This window comes from Glycine max, chromosome 7, assembly GCF_000004515.6.
Source record: "Glycine max cultivar Williams 82 chromosome 7, Glycine_max_v4.0, whole genome shotgun sequence".
In the NCBI taxonomy this organism is placed as follows: domain Eukaryota; kingdom Viridiplantae; phylum Streptophyta; class Magnoliopsida; order Fabales; family Fabaceae; genus Glycine; species Glycine max.
The window spans coordinates 28790388-28801412 of NC_038243.2; the positions used below are offsets into that span (position 1 = coordinate 28790388).

Sequence of the window (11025 nt, forward strand, 5' to 3'; positions counted from 1 at the left end):
AACGACCAGACGTGGAGGAGACGGCGGCGTAGCGAGGAAGAAAACGGGCGCAGGAACAAAATGGGGCAGGGAAGAAGAAGAAACAAAACGTGTAAGGGATGCTGGGTGCACTTTATTTCTTATTAAATTTAAAACAGGGACATTTTTGCTCATTCATGTTAAATGTTGGGTGCACCAACAATACTGTTGGGTGCACCTAGCAACACCCAGTTAAAATTAGTATTAGGTCTACATTCTTAGCCCACTAACACTTGTAAAGCCGGAGGTTAGAGGGAATTACTTACTGCACCCCCTTTTTCTTCCTTCACCACCAAAAATTTAAACATACCAAAATACCCCACACCAACACCCCACCCAGCCATTGCGCCCCACCTCCACCCAACACCACCACAACCATCAAACATCACCCCATCTCCATCCAACCATCCAACACCACGGTGCCCACTAGATGTGAAGAGCATCCATGTGAGCTTGCAATTGCGTTGATATGTGAAGAAGAACTAAGCAGTGTGTATTTACGCAGGTGCTATGAAAAGGGGTGCCCGAAATAGGTATTCTAGAATAATATAAGGGCTACAGGAGAATTTTAAAATATTTGGTAGTACGGAAAGCAAAAAAGGATATCGGAAGCAATTGCCAAGATTAAACACATTTTTATAAGTCTATATCCTGAGTTTTAAGATTAAAAATCCAAATTTTCAAGAATTCTTCAAGAACACATTAAAAAAGCATCAATTCCAAATTTTCCAATTTTTTCGGCTATTTTAGGTGCTCAATTTTTTTCTCATACCAAACGAACTTGAATCTTTCCAAATTTTTTTATGGTAGACTCCTAAAATATGCATGGATATCTACATATTTTTGTTTCATAAAAATGTACCTCAAATCAATACCATAAAATTTTTGCTCATTATGAAGAATATTCAAAACTGCCCAAAAATTTTTCATTTTCTAACTAGCTTCTCGATTTATTTTAACAAAGTAAACAAACTTATTTTTTAAGGAAATTTTTATGGTAGGCCCCCAAACCCAAGGCTTATAGGAATATCAATGTATTTTTGCTTTTCCAAAAATATTTCCATATTCGTTTCAAAATAAATTAAAACTGAGATGAAATTAGTCTAGAAAACCCAGAAACGTCAAAATCTATATCAAACTTCTTATATATATATATTTTTTAAATATTAAAACTACTTGAAAAATTATGAATTTTATTTATAAGATGCCTATGGGTATGTAGTTTAAGAAAAGACAGATAATTAAAATATCAAATAGAAAAATCACACATTGCCAATGGACCACCGAAAACGTCAGATGGTTTGGAAAACGGCAAACTTTCCCAAGCAAATATTTTTGTAATTCTTTTAAATTTATAAATTTATACCCAACATTCATACGGAGCTATGGAAACTGGTCTCATATTTTTAGAGATTTAGTTAGTGAAAAACAATTAAAATAATAAGAACCAGAAAACAGAAGCAGGGGCTTGTAGTAGGAACCACGATCAACATGTAAACAAGTAAAAAGAATTCTTTCTCCTCACTCTCCCCATACTTTGAGCACGTGAAAGAGGAAGAGAAAGCTTGCTCCAAGTGTCCCTTTGGATGGAAGAGGAAGCTTGCTTGTAGGTTTCTTTGACGGAGGATGGTGGTAGAAGGTGATGGGGGAAGATGGTGCTTGAATCTTGGAAGAGAGAAAAAAAAAAAGAAAAAATAGAACTTGTGTGTGTGCAAGAGTGTTTTGGGTCAATCGAGAAGCAAGGGAGAGGCGCAGCGGAAATAAACTGAAGAAATGAATTATGACATCACCAAGCTATTGTACAACATAGATTAAAATATGATAAATAAAAAACGTGTGCTAAATTTATACTCTAATTGCTTTTAATTACATTTTTTAGTACAATATTTAATTACGTTAATTACTTTTAAATATGTTTTCTTATTATATAATGTTTTAAATTGTTTTTGAGCAGAGTATAATAATTATTGAGATACAATGTGACACTATTTTGCGTGGCGAAACCTTTTTCTTAAAATGAGAAAAAATAATGTTATAAATTATTATTAATTTTGCTTATCATATATATTAGATTTTCTCCTCTATAAACTAGTTTTTCTGGTTCTTCTATCATGCATGCATTTAATCAATAATTCTGCATCACCTTTAATTTATCTTTAGCTATAACGTCTCAAATTATACACCTACTACAACATACATTCGATCTACCAACACTATGAAAAATAATCTTGTGGGCTTGTGGCACCGATAACTTCAACCAAGTAGAAGAAAAAAAAAATGACAAAATTCAATTCTAATCCCTAAGGCAGTAAGTGGTTAAGTGCTCCTCATATTACTTTAGTATATCGAAAAGAACATAGAATGTATCAACCTAACAAGAAACCTAACATATTGTCACCAGGGACAAATGCAGAAAAAGAAGATAATCAAATATACATTTCATAATCGATTTGATGGTCTAGCCAATAGCAAATGATTTTCAGGAGAGATGCTTGGTGGAACAAATTTGACAAGCTTTGCATCTAATCCATGTTGTCTTAACCACATCAACCTCCCCATGTCAATAATCCACTTGCACTTAAATCCCAGTGCTGCTCGTTTATCTGCTTGCATGTCTGAGAGAATTTTTTCAACTCCATTTGCACATTCATCACCTTGCTCCTTTCTGCAGCCAAAACACAACTTTCTATAAACCAGTTTCTGTAACTGTTTGAAAATACTAATTTATTGGTAACAATAATTTTTATGCTCAATTTAATGACTAAAGAATTGGAAGGATTACATTGTTTGCAAATGTGATATACAATTAGTAGTATCAGGAAGATCTGAACCATGATTAGCATCTACTGCCCAGCTGGTAAACCATGTAATGGCATGAAATTCTTCCTTTGTCAATCCCAAATCCAGAAAAAACCTTTTATCTGCAAGTTTACAATTTCAGTCAGCTAGTAACCAAAACTTATGATCACATCCAAAAGGAGGTTTAAGTACACAAACTATAGTATTTTACAAGCAAGGAAGAAGAAAGTGATTACTTATATAGTGTTTCCATTGGCAAAGGTGGTGACAACATGTTGCTATAGCTAGACCTCCAAACTTACTATTAGCAGTGTACTGTCCACTACTATCTTCTCTATATTCAGGAAAGCAGCATCTCAAAGTTAAATCTGACAAAAAAAGTTGCATAATCATTTATTTTTTCATCAATGACATGGCAATGCTTCTCTTACTAAATTGTCAAAGTTACCTGTTGCAGCTCCACATAGATGTTTACCAGTGGCTAGATATGGAACTCCTTGCAAAGACTCAACAGCATTCAAATCTAAATCTTCAACTGTAATAATTGGAGTTTACAATTTTATAGGGCACAAAATTGCAGATCAAGTGAAAAAAAATCTGCAATGCAAAATTATGAAGAAGCCAAAGAAGAAATAAAATTGCAAGAAATATAAATAGAGCAAATTCATCAGGGGATTAGGAAACTTTTAATGATTGCAGCTTGAAACTGACTAAACTTTGGAGAGCATAACACAACAAAATCTAAATAATTCAAAACCATGCATATGCCATGGCCATAATAAAATATAAAATGCATGGATACATGCATATTGTTTCTTGATCTGACGATAAGCATGAGATGAACCAAAACTAAGAAGAGCTTGGATTAAGACATAAGCATCCAAGCTGCACAAAAGTTTTCAGAAGAAATGTTGGCTGTAAGTTAAGCCAGAAAAATACGAAAGGTGTTAATGAACATGCCCTTGGCCCAAAACTACACTAGTAGAGTAGGAGGAAAATGAACGTACTTTTTAAATGAAGCCGCTTTTGGCTATTGTATTTATGAAACGGGGTTCCTTAGGACTTATATGTAAAGGGGAACAGAGAAAGAACTGCAGTTGATTTGTTATGCCTGACCATTCTTAAATTACCTCAACACGGTGGACAACAAGGCTTTACATACAAAGGACTAAGAAAAGTGAATATGCTTAGTTGATTTACTATAATAAATGCATCATTTGTATTGCTTTTCATCAAGAGTTTTTAAACATGTATGCATATGAGTCATGTAGAGCAGGGGGGGAAACAGCGAGTGAAAGAGTTCATACTAGGGGCAAGTCTTCCCATACTCTCTTTCTGAAACATTTGTATACACTTCAATAAGATCACCTTTATAAATCTATATCTTATTGACAAATTTCTCATATTTAGTTGAAACACAGTATGATTTCTTCGGTAAATATGTCTAAGCACGCAACTTTACTATAATACAACTTCGGAAAATTCTAAAAGTATTTTGAAGACTCTTACTGTCAATTCTCAAACGCTCTAACATCAAGCTCTCATTCTGTCGCAATGATCGATCAGCCTGGCAATAGCATTGGCATGATGCAAATAAACATAAACAAATTAAAGATCACTATAAGTTCAAAGTTCATACATCTTACGAATATCTTGAAATATTATCATGGTTTAGAACTTGTTGGAAATAGGAGCATTTAATGATAATTACTTTCCCAAGCAGCTTATGTCCTACCTTCAACTTGTATGCCTTTCGCTCGACTAGAAAGACTTTTTTGATTCCATAGCAGTCTGCAAGCATCTGTGTCAAATACCCTCTACCAGCTCCAAACTCAATCACTGCAAGGACATCCTTCTCCTTCTTCTCAACAGGTTCCACACACTCAGATTGATTCCTTCTGAGAGAATTCTTCAGTACACCAAAGTTTTCCAAATTTCCCACAATAGATGCCTGCTGCATTATATGTTTCTCTTGAAATGGCAATTTCCTGCAAACAACTCAAGTTGTAAATAGAAATCAAACCCATTAAACAAGTTAAATTCAGTTTGCCCCCTTCTAGTTTGGGTTGAATCCTTATCCCAACTTGTAATTTGACTTTGTCACATTACCCCAAATGCTTAATTGCAATAGCTGGACTGAAGGAAGTAAGCTTCATAATAAAAGAAGTACACATAAGGGGCTTTGTGATGAAGAAACTAACCATAGGGACAAAGAAACAAATCAGACTCACCGACAAAATGATTTTGATACAACAACATGAGGCAACTAGAATTTAACACTTAAATAAATTCAAAGGTTTTCACCAATAGCTACCTATCTCCAACTCTTTTAATCCAGAGTCTGCAAACCTCTGGCATCTGAACCGAGTCCTCAATATCCTTACACAATGACTCATGAAGAAATTCTATCTTTTCAATCAAATTGCAAAATTCAGCCACACTCATTTCATGAAGAGTATTCCTCTTCATTTCTGAAGAAACTGTCATAGTGGGCAATCTTGAATCATCAACCCCAGATGTTTCCTCCTCTCCATCAGAACCAGCATTGATGCCTTTATCATAGAACGGTTGGTCAGACAAAGATTGAACCTGTTTCAGCAATGGACACCGCTTAACATGCCCTTTGAGATTTTGCTTGAGCACCGAGCTATCAAATGATGGAATAACAAGAACCAAAGGAAAAAAGAGATAAAAAATTAGAAGAATGAACAAAAGTTTATATACTGAAGAAATCATAAGAGAGAGAGCAAGTACTGGGATGGATCTATGGGGCAGGGGATCCACTGGCCTTGAGACCTTGAGTTGTGATTGCCACAGAATCTGAGCTCATAGAATTGAAGGGTAAGTGAAATGAATCAAATATTTGATAGCAAATAAGAGACAGACACTTACAAGGAGCCATTGAGAGGGCAGTTTGCACAAAATCTGTTTTTGTTAGGAAGCCAGAAGTTGCAGCGCTTGGTCTCCATAGTACTTCTTTTAGCTTACTTCATTCAAAAACTTTATATACTTGAAATATGGTTTTAAAGAGTGCTGCTCATAGTTGTCAGTTTCGGACTGGGGATCAACCCAGTGAGATTGGCCCAACCACCAGTTAAATGCTCGAATCAGGAAACCTGGATAACAAAGTAATGAATGAACAAAAAGAAATGTATGAATCTAATACATGTATCCAAATCCAATGTCACCTTAACTTGTATATAAGATTCCAAAACAGCTACTAACTGGTTCAAACTTCAAACTATTTCTTCTCTAAACTAAGGGTTTGTGTGGGTAAATTTCTTCATAAAGAAAAAAAAAACGAAATAAGCTTTTTTGAAAAGCAAAAAAATTAGCTTATGCATAAACTAATCTGTAGAAACATGATCACATTAGCTTCTCTAAAAACTTAATTTATAGCTTTTAGAGAAACTTATTTCATTTCTTGTTTCTTATTTCCTTCTGCTATTGATCCAAACAGACTCTAACTTCATAAATCCAACCACAACATATATAACTAAGAAAGATTCTATCCACATGAGATGAAATCCACCCTTGCTGCTCAAACTGTTCCTACTACATTAATGTGGTTATAGCCTACGAAAAATGTGTTTCTTCCGAACAAATGTAATGTAATAATACTTGAAGGAAAAATAATTACTCAGTCTCATACATAACCAAAACCATTGATTTAAAATTTTCAACATACAAATTAACAAAGAAGGAACGCTAGCGAAGTGAGTAGCGGCTTCGAACGCGCACCAGAAACGAGGAAGACTTCGACGAAACAGACACCGGCAATCCGACTGCAAATCACACTTGTCTTCTCTTCTTTACTCGACTCCAACACAACAGAGGATGGAGGCTTTAAGCAAATTTGCTTTGCTGCTAAACGTGACGACGACGTCGTTTTGGCACAAAATTTTTATAACGACAAATAACCTTTCTTATAAGCGAAACTAGATTACATTTCAGCTATGGTCAATTTTTTAAGTTAAAAAAAAAAACTATGGTCAATTTTTTCCGCGCAATGCATGGGTAAATTGTGGAAAGAATAATTTTTGTAGGTTTTACATATACTTTTAGGATTCATTTGATCATCATAAGAATAATTTACTTATGTAGCCACTTTTATTATAATTATAAAAAAATTATATAAGTTTTTTAAATTACTCAAATTTTTTAATATTAAATATTCAATTTCATCCATATCTTCAATCAATATTATTTCAAAAAGTGACCAAATTTTATTAACCTAATTTTAGATTTCATCCTCGCATCTTAAGACTACATCCTAAGAAATATATCAAATGCTTCATTCAAATTAGGTATTTTGTGTGTCATTCTAGTCATAGAAGCTTGTCATGGTATATATTTGTTTCCTAATTGTCAACTCTGTGTTATATAATACTTAGTTAAATATATTGTTTATACTAAAAGCAAATGCTTAACATTATAGGTCTTTCGTCCTCAAGGATATACCAACATTGAAGGGCGGACTGTCTTGATGTAGTGATTTTAACAGCGATTACACTATCTTTGTTCTATATATTAACTGTCATGGAGATGGAGCTGTCTTTGTAAACAATCTTTGTCATTATCGTTGTAAAGATGAACATGTTGTTCGATAGGAAAATAATGAAATACCTTAAATAAATGTATTTTAAAGTTTTAAGAATAAACTGCTCAAATTGCCAGCAGTTTGTCGTAGAATAATAGTGCAAATTCATGATTTAAATGTATTAAAATAAAGAATAAAACAATGGTGCCGTTATTAATTTTTATGTGAACATTTTGGGTCTTGTGTCATCAAATAAAGGTATAATTGCAAGAAAACTCTAGTGGATCATTGATTGTTTTATATTGTGTATGATTTTTAGTGGCTTAATTATGTTTTAAGTTTGTAAAAGTTGGGGTAAATCCGATTTTGTTCCCCCAAAATTAAAAAAAAAAAATATACAATCTTCCTCCCTCAAATTTGGTTCTTAAGGTCTAAAAACAATTTCCCCCTCAAATTTAAGGGGCTAAAATGATTTTTTTAGTATTAATTGAGATAACAAAATTGGGTTTACCAAAAATTTTAAGGGTCAAAAACAAAATTAAGTCATTCTCACCCTATCTTAACAAAATATCTATGATTGGAGGAAGTACCATGTGATTAATATATTTTTCTTTCAACACATTAAAATTGAAGATGTTTTCTGAATTTGTTTTTATTTATTTAATGTCGTTATCTTTATAAATATCTTGAAAGAAAACGATGAGCAAAATTGGTTGTATATATGTTGTAAGTCGACTTTTTATTATTTTCAAATATTTTATTTTCTAGCAGACAATAAATATAATTTTATCACATATGTTGGATTTTGGTTATGATGCGATATATTTGACGCGTAATTACGATCCTATATGTTTTTTCAACACTTGCATTTTACCAAGACTAACAATGTGCATATAAAACAATTCTTACTGAATAAATACTAAATATAGTTGATAATTTAAAAAATAAAAGAAAACAAGAGGAATACAAGTTATGGCAAAGGGTTTTAAAGTAACGATATATAGTTTATATTGTTTATAATGTGAAACAAATGAAGAGGGCAACCGAGCGGTTTTGGTTAATGATGTTTGTGTAGGGTGGGTTCATTTCGTGTCAACATTCTAATTTTTTTTTCCCTATCTTTATAAACATCTAGAAAGAAAATGATGAACAACGACACTGGTTGTTCGTAAGTTGTCAGTCAACTTATTTTTTTAGATATTGTTTACTAACAAACTGAGAATATAATTTTACCACATACGCGTGATATATTTAACTCATGTTTATGATCCTCAATGGGCGATTAACATTTCTATTTTTATTAAAATTTATTAAAAATATGTTTATAAAACTATTCTTTATGGGATGAGTACTAATCAATAATTAAAACAATAAAATAATATGAAAGATGAATAAATAATGTGACAAACGGTGTTAAAGTAGTGATATATATATATATATATCAACCCAGTGGCTTCGGTCAATGATGTTTGTGTAGGATGGGTTCAATTCCGATTAAAATTCAAGTTTTTTTTCTATCTTTCACATCATTTATCAATTGTCATATTAAAAATATTTTAATAAATTTTGTAATTGTGAGAGTCAACATTTGATTATGGATGTTCTACTAATAATATAAAAAATAATTGTTCCTTCAATTAGTTTCTTGTAAATCTTTTTCTATTTTTCACATTATTTTATGCATTTTTATATACACACCATATCGACATACTTTATAAGTGTCACATCAAAATCAACATTTGATTGGACATGATCAATTAATAATATAGGACAAAAACTATTTCTTAAATTAATTTCTAATCGACCATTTTTTTATTTTTCACATCATTTATCACATTTCCATAAGTACAATCTCAACGGTCTATAGAAGTGTCACGTCAGAATCAACATTTTAATGTGAAAGGTCAATTAAAGATGTAGGATGAAATTTGTATCTTCCATTTCTAGTCCACCCTCTTTTATAAATACTCAAAAGATTAACACTACACCCCACAAATCACACCTATTTCTCTTTACACATATTGATTTTTAAATTTTACCAATACCTGGACATCAATATTATTTCGAAAAGTTGTTAACATCTAATATTAGATTTCATCCTCACATCTTAAGCTACGACCTACAAGATAAGTCAAAGACTTCATTTAGATTAGGTTTTTTTGTGTATCATTCTAGCCATAGAAGCTTGTCATGGTATATACTTAGTTTTCTAATTATCTTCTGTGTTATATATGATATTTTAGTCACATATATTGTTTGTATACTAAAACCAACTACCCAACATTGCATGTCTTTCATCCTCAAGGATACCAATATCAAAGGATGGAGTGTCATGGGTGATTTTAGCAGTGATTGTATCATCTTTGTTCCATATATGTTTTGTCGTGGAGATGAAGCTGTCTGTGTAGCCGGTCTTTGTCGTTGTAAAGATGAACATCATGTATACATGGAAAATAATTAATGATATGTCTTAAAAAATGTATTTTGAAGTTTTAAGTATAAAGTGCTCAAATGAACTGGTTTGTTGTAGAATAATTGGGTGAACGTATATGCTTCATATTAAAATAAAGAATAAAACAATGGTACCTTTATTAATTTTTATGTTGAACATTTTGAGTCTTGTGTCATCAAATAACGATATAATTGCACACTCTTAACATTTTAGTCACATATATTCTTTATAATAAAAGCATACACTTAATGACTTAAAAATTTAGACCTTACATCCTCAAGGAGCCATTTACGGAACCCTAGAGTAATGCCTTTCTTTTCGGATGTTAGTAGTGATTACTATAAAACTGTTAAATATATTAACTGTCATAAGGATGAAGCTATTCGTGTATATGGTCTTTGTTGTTGTAAAGAGGAACATCTTGTCATCTTGGAAAATAATTTGCCATATGAAGAAGCGTAATTTGAAGTTTTAAGAATAAAGTCCTCAAATGGGCTAGTCTTCAGAAGAATAATTGTGTGAACATATATACATGGTTCATGATTCGAATGTATCGAAATTAATAACAAAACTATGGTATTGTTATTTTTAACACTTGCTAAAAGCTTTGTATTGAAAGAATGCATAGTAGGTACAAGGTGTACCATAGCAACGACCATACAGAAATGCAACACAGATATTACAAAGCCTATTATAGAGTAAGCTATACCCTGGAAAACAAAAAGAAACAATATACCCTGACACATGGAATGATGTAGGTCTTTATAAGAAAGTCCTCAAGCTTTCACACCTGTTCAAAGATAAGGCAAACCCTTTAACCTCGACGATTAGTATTTGCATCGATCTAATTTATGATGTTCTCCTAGTGATAGCAATACGCTGATACAAATTACTTAACCAAGATGACTACAGATAAATAAATCTCTTTTTATGAAACCTCAACCATCTCCAAGATAAAATAAGAGCATATTCAAAAATCTTTGTAGCTTCCAAGCCTGATTGTTGAAACACAACTTTGTTCCTACCCAACCAAGTTGCCCATATAATTGCAACACCTATTGAGTCCCAGCACTCTGCCTCCACTCGAAACCACAAAAGTGCAACATATGGCTAAAAAAATTGTAACAAATTATAGAGGACAAACTCATCCACTTAAAACAATAATACCAAACCTTTACCGCTTTTTCACACATGAAGAACAAACGATTCTACGTTT

General features: G+C 32.4%; 1 protein-coding gene across 2 annotated transcripts; it reads right to left on the reverse strand.

Annotated features, from left to right (window-relative positions):
* Positions 1-2331: 2331 nt before the first annotated feature.
* Positions 2332-6692, reverse strand: LOC100793810 (tRNA:m(4)X modification enzyme TRM13 homolog). 2 transcript variants are annotated; one of them, XM_006583652.4, is made up of 10 exons: positions 6559-6692; positions 5710-5933; positions 5572-5637; positions 5132-5464; positions 4553-4805; positions 4327-4384; positions 3266-3352; positions 3054-3185; positions 2801-2939; positions 2332-2683 (listed from the first exon to the last, which is right to left on the reverse strand). In XM_006583652.4, exons 2-10 carry the CDS (start codon positions 5784-5786, stop codon positions 2458-2460), a joined length of 1371 nt encoding a protein of 456 aa, XP_006583715.1. In that variant the 5' UTR covers positions 5787-5933; positions 6559-6692; the 3' UTR covers positions 2332-2457. The 2 variants fall into 2 exon arrangements, with proteins under 2 accessions (XP_006583715.1, XP_003528332.1); XM_003528284.5 differs by having other exon boundaries at positions 6506-6687.
* Between the last annotated feature and the right edge of the window lie 4333 nt (positions 6693-11025).

Bases quoted from the DNA above. Each gene is read 5' to 3' on its own strand.
- LOC100793810 (XM_006583652.4), bottom strand. From the start codon at position 5,786: ATGGAGACCAAGCGCTGCAACTTCTGGCTTCCTAACAAAAACAGATTT. The intron at 3,186-3,265 runs GTAACTTTGACA...TTTTTTTGTCAG, and splicing joins TCTATGTGGAGCTGCAACAG to ATTTAACTTTGAGATGCTGC. The intron at 2,684-2,800 runs GTAATCCTTCCA...TTTTGGCTGCAG, and splicing joins ATATCACATTTGCAAACAAT to AAAGGAGCAAGGTGATGAAT.